This window comes from Cladophialophora carrionii (genome assembly GCF_000365165.1).
Source record: "Cladophialophora carrionii CBS 160.54 unplaced genomic scaffold supercont1.11, whole genome shotgun sequence".
NCBI classification, from domain to species: Eukaryota; Fungi; Ascomycota; class Eurotiomycetes; order Chaetothyriales; family Herpotrichiellaceae; genus Cladophialophora; species Cladophialophora carrionii.
This window is the reverse complement of record NW_008481818.1, coordinates 403,839-418,736: the sequence shown is the minus strand read 5'-3', so window position 1 is coordinate 418,736 and position 14,898 is coordinate 403,839. Positions and strand designations below refer to the sequence as shown.

The 14,898-nt window shown below is 56.1% G+C and overlaps 6 protein-coding genes across 6 annotated transcripts; 1 reads left to right on the top strand and 5 right to left on the bottom strand.

Moving 5' to 3' along the window:
• Window positions 1–2,060: 2,060 nt before the first annotated feature.
• On the bottom strand, window positions 2,061–3,350 carry G647_09868 (uncharacterized protein; the record flags this gene model as incomplete). Its single annotated transcript, XM_008725860.1, has 1 exon — window positions 2,061–3,350. The coding sequence occupies one exon, from the start codon at window positions 3,348–3,350 to the stop codon at window positions 2,061–2,063; it is 1,290 nt and encodes a 429-aa protein (XP_008724082.1).
• A 609-nt stretch (window positions 3,351–3,959) lies between these two features.
• Window positions 3,960–6,013, bottom strand: G647_09867 (uncharacterized protein; the record flags this gene model as incomplete). Its single annotated transcript, XM_008725859.1, has 3 exons — window positions 3,960–4,447; window positions 4,516–5,553; window positions 5,614–6,013. The coding sequence occupies 3 exons, from the start codon at window positions 6,011–6,013 to the stop codon at window positions 3,960–3,962; spliced, it is 1,926 nt and encodes a 641-aa protein (XP_008724081.1).
• A 472-nt stretch (window positions 6,014–6,485) lies between these two features.
• On the top strand, window positions 6,486–7,547 carry G647_09866 (uncharacterized protein; the record flags this gene model as incomplete). Its single annotated transcript, XM_008725858.1, has 1 exon — window positions 6,486–7,547. One exon carries the CDS (start codon window positions 6,486–6,488, stop codon window positions 7,545–7,547), a length of 1,062 nt encoding a protein of 353 aa, XP_008724080.1.
• A 315-nt stretch (window positions 7,548–7,862) lies between these two features.
• Window positions 7,863–9,746, bottom strand: G647_09865 (uncharacterized protein; the record flags this gene model as incomplete). The annotated part of the gene is made up of 7 exons (XM_008725857.1): window positions 7,863–8,027; window positions 8,121–8,556; window positions 8,628–8,954; window positions 9,019–9,083; window positions 9,132–9,319; window positions 9,388–9,533; window positions 9,586–9,746. The coding sequence occupies 7 exons, from the start codon at window positions 9,744–9,746 to the stop codon at window positions 7,863–7,865; spliced, it is 1,488 nt and encodes a 495-aa protein (XP_008724079.1).
• A 540-nt stretch (window positions 9,747–10,286) lies between these two features.
• On the bottom strand, window positions 10,287–12,109 carry G647_09864 (uncharacterized protein; the record flags this gene model as incomplete). Its single annotated transcript, XM_008725856.1, has 2 exons — window positions 10,287–11,240; window positions 11,297–12,109. 2 exons carry the CDS (start codon window positions 12,107–12,109, stop codon window positions 10,287–10,289), a joined length of 1,767 nt encoding a protein of 588 aa, XP_008724078.1.
• Window positions 12,110–12,933: 824 nt separating this feature from the next.
• G647_09863 (uncharacterized protein) lies at window positions 12,934–14,045 on the bottom strand (the record flags this gene model as incomplete). Its single annotated transcript, XM_008725855.1, has 5 exons — window positions 12,934–13,034; window positions 13,087–13,220; window positions 13,272–13,296; window positions 13,376–13,424; window positions 13,491–14,045. 5 exons carry the CDS (start codon window positions 14,043–14,045, stop codon window positions 12,934–12,936), a joined length of 864 nt encoding a protein of 287 aa, XP_008724077.1.
• Window positions 14,046–14,898: the final 853 nt, after the last annotated feature.

Here is a 14,898-nt window from a genome sequence, read left to right as displayed (position 1 = left end):
GGATCGTTATTCTATATATATGGTGATGTCTTCGGACCTCAGCAGTGAGGAATCAGAGCCAGAGCCGTCAACTTGGTCCGTGTACACAACAGAGAAGCCCAGCCAACAAACTCGAGATAGCCAACTCTTTGCCCTCTTAGGCCGGGAACCCTACCGTTACAACGATGTCTACCAAAGCTTTGATCCAGTTCTTCTGTATATTGTCGATGACGCTAGGAGTGCTATCCAACACTTTATCCATTGGACTTGTTTGCGTCGGCGGCGGCGCATTAGGAGTCGTGGACGTTTTGGGTTGCGGGCTTAATGTGGTAGCGGGAAGCGACAATCAATGCGGCAACCTGGCTAATATAGCAGTCAGTGCCGGGGGGGAAAACGTCTACCAAGACGGACTCCTCGAGCCCTGCCCAAATTTCCAAAGTTCTGTGGCGCATATGTCCAACGGTGCCACAGTAACCATGAATGGCTGTGCTTCAGAACAGTTTATGAACATTGTCTATCGCACTTCAGATGGACGCTCATACAACGATCAATGCGCTTATTTTGGCCCTACCTGCCAATCCAACAATGAAATTGGGAATGGCGCCTTTTTCTACCAGTGCAGCAACGCATTCTATACCGGGTAACTCTAAAAGAGTTCCCGAAAAGATGGCACCCTTCGCCCGGCCAAGACCGCACACTCTCAGGAGCCTCGTTGGTCGGGATGGCAAGGCTGACCTCTTCCGGAAATGAGCATTGCTTTTTCAACAAAAGCACCATCGAAATGCAACAATCTTTCATTCCACCACTACGAACCGGGTCACGGCCTCAACTGTGGGTCGAAAATACTCCATCCACGCTGGCATTTGGCCCTCACGATCCTTTGGCACGCGGAAGAGAACATTGAGCCAGAGAACCAGTGCCTGCGCGGGCTAGGTTAAGACAATGCCAACAATGTGCAAAATCCAGTGGCTGCAACGTTCAACACGTGCCAGCAGGGCCGGATTGCAGAACGGGCATGTGTGATATTGGGCGTCCAACGAGCCACCTCAACCTCTACGCCGCATACCTCAGGGAGAACGCCCTTTTTGTGTACTTAGAACTTGGCGATAGTGCTGTTATCGCGTCCACTCATTTCGAATCAGATTATTTTCCAATACTCATACTCATACAGTCTACTGCTGATGCATTGCCATCACCATCTCTGCATTAAGATCGATGATTGAAGGATGTCCTAATATAGTAAGGCATAGGTGTTCCCGGCGTGATTGGCCATCCAGAAACGATCACGGAGCAACCAGTAACATCAGGCCCTACGGTAGAGCCAATGGCCCACGGCAAGGCATTCTAGGCATTGGCCTCCTCGGGGTTAGACGTTTCAAGCCTTGTACCAAGCAGCGCTACGTTGAGAGGTTGAGGCTGCGCCTACGCGAGGTTCGATCTTGTGATCTTCAGGAGACTCTTTCAAGAAACTCGACTGTTGACCGGGTCGAGTCGCTAGGATCGGCATCAGCAAGCCGTAGCCGGAGTAGATCCTCTGAAATACGAATCCCATGCGTCTTAGCCAGTGTGTTGTGCCGGACCAGGACGGACAAAGTTGCTAGTCGTGATGTCGAAGCCCAATCCATCCTTCAATCATCGATCTTACGGGGGACGAGCGCGGGCAATTTCTCAGAACCTGCTCTTCCGCGATGCGGACGACTTCCTCGTCGGCGTCACCCAGGAGGGGAGTGGGCCGCCCGGGGGAAGCAGACGTACGAGTAACAATCCGAACATACAGACTTCGCCGGGTACGGCCCCGTTACTGCCGAACAGTGTCATGTTCGCCCGTTGAAGCATGGTGCTGGAGAAGTGGAGACGGCTGACGAGTTTTGGGAGAGCCGAGATTGACAAGATTGTCACAGGGGTGGGAGATGGGATATGTATGGCGTTACTTCATTGGCAATTCTTTGGGGGCATGGTTGGCACAAGGGCAATCCGTGTAGATTGGAATAGCTATTGACCCTGGCTCTGCTGCCCGCCGCAGGAAGGGGAGGCAGGGAATATATGGCATTGGGATTTATCTGAGTGTCCGTCTCCCGGCTTCATCCGGCCACCATGTTCAGGATCTCCAAGATCTGCGACTTATCCACGATCTTGACCGGGTTGGCCATGGTACAGAAGTCATCGAGACTGTTGACGGCGAGGGCGTCGAAATGCTCGGGTCCAACGCCGACGTCCTTCAATGTGCTCGGCATGCCCAGGGCGTCAAAGATGGCCCGCAACGAACTCGACGCGTCGGCCGTGGACTCTTCCAGCCCGGCGTCGGTCAAGACGCGCCTGACCTCGTCGCCGCCGTCGCGCCAGATGAGGTCCTTCACGTGCACCTGCTTCTCTCGCTGCCCGGGCTCGGCGAGATTGAACTTCAACACGGCCGGCAACAAGACGCAGCTGGTGTGTCCGTGCCCGACACCCAACGGACCCAGCTGATGCCCGATCCCGTGGCTGCAGCCGCTGAAGATGCGCGGGACGTACATCAACTTGACGGTGATTCGGCTCGCGGCGACCATGGCGTCGAGCCGGGGCTGGAGCAGCGTCGGGTCCCGTTTCGTCCGAAGCAGGGTCGTCACGAGCGTCGGCAGGGATGTGTCTGCGGCGGTCCGGATGATGGCGGGTAAGTCCTTGGTGCAGAGGGCCTCGACGCAGTGGTCGATGGCGCGCACGCCGGTCGAGAGCCAGACCCATTCGGGCGTCGTGGTGGTCAACGCGGGATCCAGGATGACCAGGCGCGCGTACGTCTTGTCGTGCTTCATCACGGGCTTGTGGTGCGTCGTCGGGTTGGCGGAGCCGGCGAGCGACGAGTATTCGCCGGCCGAGAGGGTCGTGGGGATGAACACCATGGGCACGGTCGGGTCGTGGCCCTGGCCGTTGCGGTTGCGGACGTGCGCGGCCGCGCCCCCTGCGCCTTTATCCTCGTCGGACGAGGCCAGGATCTTTTCGAGGTCGGCAACCTGGCCGACCCCGTTCGCCAGCGCATACACAATCACTTTGGCCCCGTCGGCGAGCGAGCCGCCGCCCAGCGTGACCAGCAGGTCCGGGTTCAGCGCGCGCATGTCGTTGATGATCGGGACCAGGTCGTCCCAGGGCGAGTGCGGCCGGATGCCACGCCATGTCTTGACGTGGCGTGGCCCCAGGGCCTTTTCGAGATCCGACACATCCGATGTCTTGTGCGAGAGTGTCGTCGACGCGATGATGTACACTCGTTTCGCGTCGAAGGTGCCCTCGACGTGCCGCGCACAGGCGTCGGTATATTTCAGTCCATATGAGATATATGTCGGCGAAGGGTTGGGCACATCGGGATAGACGAGACGGTATGTCTCTTGTGGCGCGATCATGTTGTCCGCGTGTCGTCTTTCGAGGAGGGCAGGAAAAGGATTGAAGGTGGGTGATGTGGTGTGATTTCTCGCCCAACGTTCACATGTCTGAAATAAACACCTACTAGTAGTGGTCTCTCCAGAATCTAGTGTAGGGAGTTAAGAAGTGTAATGGGCCCCCATTGGGAGGCCACCGGCAGGGACAGCCGTTGAGATTAGCGAAGAAGAGCAAGACACGCGGCGGGTTCGGCAATGAGGCGAGCGAGCAGGGGGGGAGTTCGGGGGCGTTTGGAGGGGAGGTGGGGGTGCGGGGGAATTACGGGGAAATAACCGGGTCTACAGGGGTGCGAAGCGGTGGGACGAGGCTAGTGTGCTTGTGCATTGCCGATTGCCGACTGTCGTCAATCCACTCCGAGGCCCTACGGCATCATCTCACCAGTTTCAGTGCCTCAAGGCGAGCCAGATTCTAATTAGCTTGTGTGAGGTCTCTCGTACCGGTCCCTCTATCTCTTGTCATGAGTTTTTGTGTGACAACACATCCCATTGCTGCTCGTCCGATTCCTCTATGGTCGTCACAGATTCCTCCACACCTCGTCCTAATGTAAAATCCCAAGAAAAGCCGGCCCTGGCTCAATAGTAGAGGTACTTCCAATTCGTGTCCGTCACAAACCAAGTATCGTCCAGATCATCCAGGTCCCCTTCCTCCGGATTCCACCCTTCGACCGTCCCCGGGTCGTAAATGCCCATCTCCCGGCGCGAGAACCCATTGCCCAGATAGGCAAAGCGATTGTCCTCTTCGTAGTCGTAGTCGAAATCTTCAAACTTGGGTCTCTCCATCATGTGGAACCAATGCACCCGGCTCCCCGGGTGGATCGCGGTGACGGGCCCGCTCACTTGACCACCTTTGAACCAAGAACGACACTGGGCGGCCCAGGTCGTGCGAGGCATGAAGTGATGGACGTGGGTCATGAAGTCGTTGCAGGCGGACTGTTTGACGGCGATGGCCCGAATGCCTTCCGTCTGGGCCTTGGTGATCATTTGAAGCAAATACTTGGAGCAGTGCTCCGTCACGGCGAGGACGGATCCGTGGGCGATGGGAGCGTTAGGTCCGAGAAGAACTACCGTCGACGGGTTAGTGCAAGGCCGTAAGTGAATGTAACAGGATGGATGGTGCACGTGAGCCTACCGAAGTAATTCGGGAACTGTGGAATACATGTCGACAAGTAAGCGAAAGGGATGTTGGGTTTCGACCAGACGTCCTTCAGGCTGATACCTTGGCGGCCAGTGATCGGGAATCGAGGAGTAAACGAGACGTCGAATCCGGTGGCACACACAATGGCGTCCACCTCGATATGCTCGCCGTTCTCTAGTCGAATGCCTTTCTCGTCGACCTGTTGAATCTTTGCGTTCGCAATCACCCTCACATTCGGCCGGGAAAATGATTCCAGATAACCCAAGCCTGGAGTGATCCGGCGACAGCCGACAGGAAAGTCGGGGATGATCTCCTTTGCGTACCGCGCCGCGGCCTCGGGTCCTAGTCGGTCGACCATGGCCTGGTAGTTGGCTTGGGTGGCATCTCGTTGTTTCTGGCTGTTCTGCAGCAGGAGAGGGAATCGCTTGTTCGTCTCCCGCTCAATCTCGATTCGAAACCGGAGGTAGACTTCTGGGTCGTTTCGGAAACTCTCCTTTTGCTCATCCGAGAAGATATCGGGCATGGGCCGTCCTAACAAGGCCGCATACCGTGCGGGTGCCGAGGGCGTGACCCACGTCGCCGAACGCACCAGATGGACCAGTTCCTTGACACGGGGCTGCATGGTGGGCACGATTTGAATGCCCGACGACCCGTTCCCCAGCACGGCAACTCTCAAGCCTTCATAGTCCCAATCCATCGGCCAGTTCGCACTGTGAACCAGCCGGCCTCTGAAGTCGTGTAACCCGGGGATGTCTGGCCACTTCCAATTGTTGAGAATTCCGCCGGCGTTGACGAAAAAGTCGCACGTGTCTTCAAAGGTCTCGTTCGTAAGGTGGTTGCGGACACTGATGTGCCATTTGTCGGTGGCCTCCTCCCATCTCGCGCCCACGACGCTGTGGCTCAGTTTGAAATACCCCCCCAGGTTGTGCTTGTCCACGCATTTCTGTAGATACGCCCGAATCTCGGACGAGGTCGAGAACATCTCCGTCCAGTCCGGGTTGGGCTCCCATGAGAATTGGTAGTTGTGAGAAGCTGGTGGCGCCTGGTCAGCTCCAGCTCGTGAAACGGGCCGTTTTCTTCCCTTCAACTTACGGATGTCACACTTGCAACCCGGATACCGATTCTCATACCACGTCCCTCCGATCGCGGGGTTCTTCTCGTAGACCACGAGTTCGGTCTTCTTCAATCGCTGTTGAACCTGATACGCCAAATTGACACCGCTGGCACCAGCACCCAAACAGATGATTCGAATCGGACGGATCCATCCCAAAGGCCGCTCCTTGACATGATATTGTGTCGAGATGTCCAGCCGTGGAATTTGGGGCGGCGTAGTCGAGGGATGACAGTCTGGACTCGCTATCGGATCGTCATGATTCGTGACTTCGATCTCGGTCACCTTCTGACCATTCAACTTGTACTCTGTGGACAGGTGCTTGCCCACATCCGAGTCCAAGACAGCAATGTCCTCAGGAATGATGGCGGAAGGAGACATTGAGACTACGGGTCTAGCTCAGTCACCGCCTGCCAACGATGCTTATTGCGCGGTCTGCGCCGGGACTCTGCTTCTCGAGGAACGCCGTCGATGGAATGGTTAAGAGGCATGGCTGACGGGTACGACATCTTCGGTGGGATCTCCAGACAATCACCCGCCTCGGCTTTGCGCCTCAGCTGTTGGTGGTAGGAAGTGGACATCCTCCGCCGGGGCTGGGCATCCAGCCAGACGATAGCCGGTTGCCGAAGCGCGAGGCATGCCAACGCCGTCCTGTCCCACCGGCGGGCAGCTTGCCGATTGCCGGCTGCCGAAGACGAGGAGATCACCGGGGGTGTGTTTGTCATTTCCGGTAACGATGGGCTGATGGTCCCAATGCGTATGAAGCGAGATCGAGGTTGTGAGACGTTCGAGTCGGACCCTTCTCTGGACCGAGAAGAGACGTGGACGTTCGAAGGCCCTTCCGCTCACGGCGATGGCCACACCGTTCGCGCTGGACGCCGACTTCGAGGAATGCCTGAAAGCCAACGGGCTCGAAGAGTTCGTTGGCGGCCCCCCGTTCCCGCCCGGCGACATCGATCAGCGCCGGGAACGGCTCAAGAACTTATCGTCGCGAAGACCGCGTCCTACCGTCGACACGAGCGGCGTTGACATCTCCGACCACTATACTTCCAGCGAGGACGGCCACCGCGTCCTGCTGAGGTGGTACCGTCCTCGCAGTGCGGCAGTCAATGGATCGCACACGGCCACTTCGCCGACTACGACGACAACGACGACAAGGACAACGACAACAGCAACAACAAAACCGGCCGTGATATACATCCACGGCGGTGGGTTAATATGCAGCACGATTGACGATTACGACGTCCTCGTCGCATCGCTCGTGTCAATGACACGGACCCCATTCCTCGCCGTCGAGTACCGCCTGGCCCCGGAGCACCGGTACCCCGCCGCCCTGCACGACGTGTACGCCGCTCTGGCGTGGCTGCACGCTCGCGCGCACGACCTGCATGTCGACCAGACCCGGATCGCGATCATGGGGAGCAGTGCGGGCGCGGGACTCGGTGCGGCCACGGCGATATTGGCACGCCGTCGTGGAGGAGGGCTGTCCATCGCGAAACAGATCTTCACGGCGCCGATGATCGACTGTCGCAACGTCAGGCCACACGATCCGAGACTGGCACCGCTGCTGTCGTGGAATCACTTGGACAATGCGACAGGGTGGTCGTCGTACCTCGGCCAGGAGGTACTCGACGGCCACGAGGAGGGTGATGGCATCCCGGACACCGCGTCCCCGTCTCGACTCGACTCGGCCGAGGGCATGCCTCCACTATACCTGGAAGTCGGGAGTCTCGACATCTTCGTGCAGGAAGGGATCGAGTACGCGTCGAAGCATGTGCGAGCCGGGGTCCCCGTCGAATTACACGTCTATCCCGGTCTACCGCATTCATACGATTCCCTCGCGGGTCAGTGCCAGCTGGCGCGGATGGCAAAGGCACATCGAGTCCGGACCATCACTTCTCTGCGAGGAGAATAACAAGACTTGGGGAAATTCGGTACAGCTAGATGGTGTCATGCTAGCTTGCTGCATACCCATATCCTAGTACTAGAGAGATTAATACAAAACCACGGTCAGATATGCCACCGAATCATACATTTAATCGATCCCGGATTCCCATATTGTTCCCAAGCAAGCAAGTTCTGTGCATCGGGCATGCCTCAGAGTCGAGTATCTAACAAGAGACACAGTCAGTCCATCGATCTCCTCCCCCGGTCCCCTTTCACCACAACTCACAAATCCCCCCTCGCTCTTCCCTTCCATCCGCCTGCAGCGGACTCCATATCCTTGTAATCACCAGGTATATCGGAATCCCATGGCGCCTTCGATGATCTTCTTCCCTGCGTTGGCCTTCTTATTTGCACGCCAGAGGAAGAACGACGTCAGAATGCTCACAACGAACCCCGCGGAGAGAATGGCAATGATCGCCGCCAGGCCAGGTACATAGTCCGGCGCATCCTATGGAATGAGAGAGAGTATTCCGTCAGATACAATTTCCATGGGGTCTTTGATCCAACCGAATGAAAAAAGGGGAGGAATCAATGTACGTACCTGTTGTCGGAACACGAGCGAGGAATAGATCGCACCCACGGCGGCAGATCCGACGTGGATCGAGGAAAGCACGGCCCGGGCCCCATCGCTCCGGATGTTGTTGTGACCCCAGGCCACGCAGGTGACGATGTACGCGTTGGTGCCGATCTCGCCGACCCAGATGCCAGCATACCGGGCCACCGGGGACTCGGCGAATCCAACCATGGCGACGCCCGCAAGTCCGACGGCGGTGCCAAACCAGCAGACCGGCCCTCGGACGCGCCATCTGTCAGCGTACCTCGAGACGATCAATGTCGTGATCGTGGAGAACACCGCGGGCGGGACGGTCAACATGTACGCCGAGACCAGACTATAGCCCATGCTGTTTCGAAGGATGATGGGGTTGAAAATGATCCAGGTGTAGGATCCGGCGGCGGCGGCCAGGTAGAGGAAAGAACTGATTGTTTGACCAGTCCGTCAGCCCACAAAGTCTGCGTATGATCGGGGACAGAGCATTCGGATACTCACATGCTTATGACGTGCCACTGAGAGAACGTGTAGACGATGACCTTCCACGTAATCTTCTCGCCTTCGAACTCTCCACGCTCGGTCATGATTCTTTGCTTGATGATCTCCTTCTCTGCTGGGGAGAGGAATTTATTGCCAGTCGACGAGGGCAGGTCGACCACGACGAAGAAGAGGACAAGCGCAATCCCGATCGTGATGGCCCCTTCCACGATGAAGATCCATTTCCACCCGTCCACCTCGGGCTCGTCGGCAATTTGAGTCAGGCCGTACGCCAGGGCGTTGGAAAACGACGAGATGACAAACGTGCTTTGGATGAAGTACGACAGCCTGGATTGGCGGTCAGCGAGAAACTTACTATGCCTCCGGAGTGGTAGGGGGCCTTTTCGCTGACCTTCGTTGAATTTCATACTTGCGGTACCAAGAGGTCATTAGGTAGAAGCAACCCGGTAGCAGACCCTGGGAAGACTTAGTCTCCGGTGCAAGATCAGGGAAAGAGGAACTCACCGCCTCGAAGACGCCCAAGAATGCTCTGACAGCAGCAAGAGCTCCCCACGTCTTGACCAGCCCGGAGGCGATAGTCAGGATTCCGAAACACAGGCCCAGAGTCGACAGCCAGATTCGAGGGCCAAACTTCTTCAAAAGGATATTCGAAGGCAACTCGAACAGGATGTATCCGACAAAGAGAATCATCACTGGAAAAAAAAATGTCATGAGCTTTTTGGAACGGGAGACCTTTCGCGGGGGGCAATGGCTTGCTTACAGGCGACGGAGGCGCGGTTGCCGACATCAAGATGAAGAGCCTCGTCCATACCCGCGATCCGGGCACCACCATAGTTTGTTCGGTCAATCAACGAGAAAGCATAGATGGCGGTGACGACGGGCAAAAGACGCCAGTCAACTTTTCGCCTTGCGTGATGGTCAGCAGGTGGAAAGCGCTCCAGCGGCACGACAAACATACATGACCTTCTTCTCGAGGACAGGATCAATCTCCGCGTCGCTATCCACGATGGCGTCGACCTTGTTCTCCTGGACCACGGACCCCCCTGCCTTTCCCATCTCCATCTCGTCTCCCTTCTCGCTGTGGAAGTATTCGACTTTGGTCGGATCTCCACTTGTCATGGTCATACTTCGCGCGGTGCAAGGTCAAGTGATTTTTCGTCAGGAGATATCTGGTCGAAGATCACCTTATCCCCAAAAGAATGTTTACAGCTGGGGGAGAGAGGGGCCTGGGCTCGTTATGTCCTCCTGCTCCCCATGGGGAAGAGTGTCAAGAGACGTGCTAGGAAGCGGAGCCAAACCGAATGGGAGAGACGCCATGTGGCGTCGGTAGTAGAGTTTCTGCCCCCCCTCGGCAATGATAAGGCGTTAAAGTGGTCGAGGCGGCAAACGGCAATCCAGACAGTTCCGCCGACAACCTTATTCCAGAGCGTGGATTCGCGACGGAGCACAGGACGGTGCAATGAGACTCCCTAACCGCGGGGGAATGGTGCGGAGTCTGGAGAAATCGGTTCTTGCGGCACAGATAAGGGGGAAGACTCGTTTAGACCGGTTGAATCATTGCTAATCAAACTTGAACTAACGGCAAGTTCGGAGGCCAGGAAGGGTTCAGAGCCTTCGGGGTCCATATCAATTATTTCGGTGGTGCTCCCGTATGAACGGCTAACAAGCAGCCGGAAAGCCAAAGGTCCCGTTCATGCCCTCAAACGTTTGATCAAAAAGATCCATGACAGAAGTACTGAAATCAGCAGGCCACGCCAGATTCATCAGCACATCTGCTGCCTCGTCGGCATAGAAGACGCCGAATAGCTTGCTCGTCTGCGCGGTGTGCCCTGGGAAGAAGCCGAGAAGGTCCACTCCGTCGCTGGACGCGAGATCGCTCCAGGCCGATGATGTGGTCCCCGGATCTCCCTGCAGGGTGTCGGCACTGGGATTGCCCCTGGCCTCCTCGCTCTGTCCCTTGACATGCTTCTCTAGCGCACGGAGAAACATTTCCGCAGAATACCATGACTTTGCAATCTCACGCAGGGCGATCATCAGAACATCAATCTGCTCGTTCGCGCAGTCGCGTAAGGCCGGTATCTGACTGCCATGAAGTAGCGCCAGGATCGCCACCGTCATGTACCAGCCCCCAATGCCAGACACGAAATTGATGGAGCCGCGTGCTAGAAAATCTTGAAAGATCCTGGCGACGCACGACGCAGCAAGCAACGCCGTTGCAGAGGCTTTGGGTAAAGCGTGAGACGAGGAATTCATGTAGAGTAGCATGATGGCGGTCAAGTAGGGCAAGTGCAATTGGTGCACGTCTCTGCGGAAATCCCGGGTCGCAGTTCTGGCGGCACCGAATGGCAGAAGCAGATGCTGAGGCAAGGATTGCACCCAATTCTGCAGCTCAAATATGATGTCGAGCGCTGGTGCAGATCGGTCACTTCCGAGACTCAGTCGCCTGCTCAAACGGCCGATGATCTCTGACAAGCGTACGTAATGGATGAATATTTCCCCCTGAGCAGCCTGGTCAGCGGGGAAATCAGTCAGGGTCGGCTGTTGGATATCGCAGTCCTCTAGATGGACGAGGCATGGGCGACCCTGACAAAGGGAGAACACTCGTTCGCGAGCCTGTCAACGTCGTGAGAAGAACGACACTCGCATCGGTCACGACCAACAACACTTACGAATAAAGCCCAGAAGATCCGTCGTCGCAGTCCAAACGTTTCACCGAGCTTCAACGAGTGATTCCTCGTGGGTTCACGGTAAAGGCCAATCTCGTGCGCCAACCGAATGGCGACGCCCGTCCAGAAGTACTGACTGTCCAGACTGACCACGTTGGGCGGGCCTGCGCTCCACCACTGCAAGAAAATGATGGCGATGATGCGAATCAGAGGGTTCGGTTCATGACTCATGTAGAACAATGTCTTGGCACGACGGTAGTAGAGCGAAGGGTGGTCGTGCTGGATGACGGGCGGGTTCACCCTGGTGCCCAGGACGGCAAGGGCTTGCTGGAGCAGCACACTTCCCGCGAATGGGTCGTCGCCGGAGTGATTCAGCTTGTCGAGAATAGGACAAAACGGGTAGCAATATTCGTGATGAGTTTCTTCAAAGGCCTGCAGGAGGAGCGGTGACATGGAAAGCGTCTCTGCCCGAAGACCGGGGATGATCGAGCTCGTGGGTAGATAGGTGGTGGTTTGACCTTGGCGAAATATTTGCATGAACCCAGACTCTCCCATGTAGCCTCGACTCAGCGAAACTTCGGGAGAAGCATCACCGGCGCCCGAGTCATGCGAATGCGTCCAAGATTCCTCGGGAAATGATTCTCGGATACCGGCTTGTGATGGCTCGGAGGCGCTGACGTCGTTGATGGCAGCAGGCATCGCCATCAGCGACGAGTCCAAATTTGCGGTCTTCAAGTCCACATTGTATTGACCGTCGTCGTTGTTCAACACGGTGTGATGAGATTCCAGGCCCTGGTCCGGCCTCGAGCCAGACATTTCATGGCTCAGCGGAACAGCCCCGCTCGTAGATGTCGATGTTACCTGAGGTAGAGACGGATACGCTGCCTGTGCTCGTCGCGCTGCACCTCCCCTCCTTGACGGTCTCAGCCTAGAGTTGCTGTGAGAAAATGCCCTGAGTAGCAAGACAAATGCCACAGCTCACCGACACACAGTACCATCACGGACGCACTTTGAACATCGGCCTGCAGCCTGAGATTCAGGGCTTTGGAGATCGCATTTGATCTAGACTCTTCAGTACGGCGACGTTCTTGGAACGACCACGATCAGTACCTTTCTGGCATGACAGGCCGTGCACACAAGGCGGGCACGCCTTGCTGGCCTTGGCCCTGAAACATCACCGACACCCTCATGCTCCATCTCAAATGCTGCAAGATCCGGAGATCCACCGTGAGTGGAGGCATCAGGTATCTTCGCGGCTGTCTACCATGGCACGGTGCAGCCTGCAGCGTCGGCTTTGCGGTAATCGGGGATGGAAAAAGAATGAAAGAGAGATTTCGGTGGTCAGCAGTTGGGACTGGTGAGAGCTGCAGAGAGCCCTCCTCCCTACTCTGGGCTTCGTAGCCGGATGCCGATATTGCCGTTGCCGTTGCCGTTCGAGCCGAGAGCCGAGCAACACGGGATGAGGCAAAGGGGGGGGGGGGTGTGGGGAGGAGGGAGGGGAAGACTGTTCAGCTTGGAATCTGATGCTCCATTCCATTGATGAGGATAACAAACTCGAAAGGGACGCTATTGCATCAAGATGATCCTATGATTGGGCCGCTCTGACAACCGAGAGTGACAACGTCGTTCTTCTATCACCTTCATAATTCAGCACCCACTGTCCCGCGTAGCCCGTCATGAAGGCTGGGAATACCGAGTCCCAGAGCCGCTGTGGCTCCAGCATCAACCGGGAGTATTGCCCCTTGACCCGTGGTCAGCAGGTGCACAACGCCACAGATCTCAACGACACTCACCCGTGATCCAGCGGGCACAGTCCGACGACAGGAACCGCACGGCTGCGCCAATATCCCAACCAGAACCCTCGGTTTTCAAAATGCTTCGTGAGGCCCGGGCTTGTCTTTCAGCCATTGACATGCCACCTTTGATGCTGAGAAATGAAATTAGCACATGCACGCAGAGCTTGGTGGCGCAACCTCACTCTACCATGGGCGTGAACACCATTCCTGCAGGGACGGTGGTCAGCTCAGGTCCACGGGAACCGAAACAGATTGAGACATCTCTCTCGCTCTGCGGATGACTAACCTGGACAGACACAATTCACCCTGATGCGATCTTTCCCGTGATGTGTAGCCTGCGCGATTTTTCCCCCGGCGTGAGATCGGGCGCAATCGAAGAATGGACCTGTGAGAAAACGTACCATTGCACGAGTGAGGTTAGGGATGGCTCCTTTGGATGTAGGATAGAAGATCGCCGGGTGACCACCCTTCAAGGACGCCGTGCTTCCAAGATTCACGATACTTCCAGCCCACTGTCCGGGATTTTTGCACATCTGGGGGATGGCATATTTGGCCATGAGGATCATCGATCCCACGTTGACTTCCAGCCCCTTGTAAAACGCCGCAATGTCAACTTCCGTCGTCGTGCCCATGGATCCATTGATCCCCACGTTATTGACGAGGATATCCAGTCGACCGTATCGCTCAATGCATGCGCGCACAACGTTTCGACATTCCTCTTCTTTGGTGACATCTGCTGCGAACGCAATGGCCGAACCCTGGACTTCATCTCGGATCATGTGCACAGTCTTCTGAGCGAGATCCAGATTCAAGTCGACACAGACAACTGAACAGCCATCCTCGGCCAGCAAGATTGCTGCTGCTCGCCCGTTTCCGATGCCGTCTGCTAATGATCCTGCCCCAGTAACGATGGCGACTCTCCCTTGCAGGCCCCTTTCAGGTCTGGAGTGTGTCATGGCAGCAAATATTGGTTTGGCTCCTTTTGGTGATGTAGACGTAAGATCTGTGCTCTGAACCCGTCGTGATACTGAGACGGGGATCCGGGAGATCATATCCTTGCTCTGGAACGAGATAGCCGCAAGCCGTGACGCTACGGCTGTCCGGGTACAGTCGGCTGAGCAGGGAGTTTTAGTAGCTCTTGGGGGCTTTTAGTTAGATTTCTGAAGGTTATCTGCATTCCGGGTGTTCCTGAGACTCCAGTAGTTGAAAATGGGTTGTGATTGTTGATACAAACCAGAGAGTAGGAATTTAAGTGGCTTCCATCTTCCCTATATCGAATCTGTAAATACGAGACCCATTCAACACGCCTCCCACTTTAATGACAATCCAGCGACCGGCTCAACGCGAAGTAGTGAAGAAGACCCTTGCAACATTTATCGACAGATGGAAGTACGTCCGGAAACCTCTGAAGTTCACCCTAGACTCTGAAACGGCAGACAGCTTATCAGGCTTGTCAGTCATGCCACGCTTTTCTCGTGGCAAGTGAGTCTCCATCACGCCAAAGAATTTGAGAACTTCGTCCTCGATCCTGCTCCGGTCGTCCCATTCCGGGAAATGAAATCTGAATTCGCCGGAATACGACAGTCCATCCCAGGGAAGCACCAAGCCCTGTAGGTGATCCAAATCGACCAGTACCATCCAGATCCACACTAGGCAATCAGCGCTCGCCGGGTCTTTGTGTTTGAAGACATAAGAAGTGCATAGGCCATCCTGGTCCTCGATATAGTGTGAGACAAGATACCAGCTACATAATTAGGCGAGATACTCCATCCCATGTGAGCATGACATAATTATACCAGCATCCGGCAC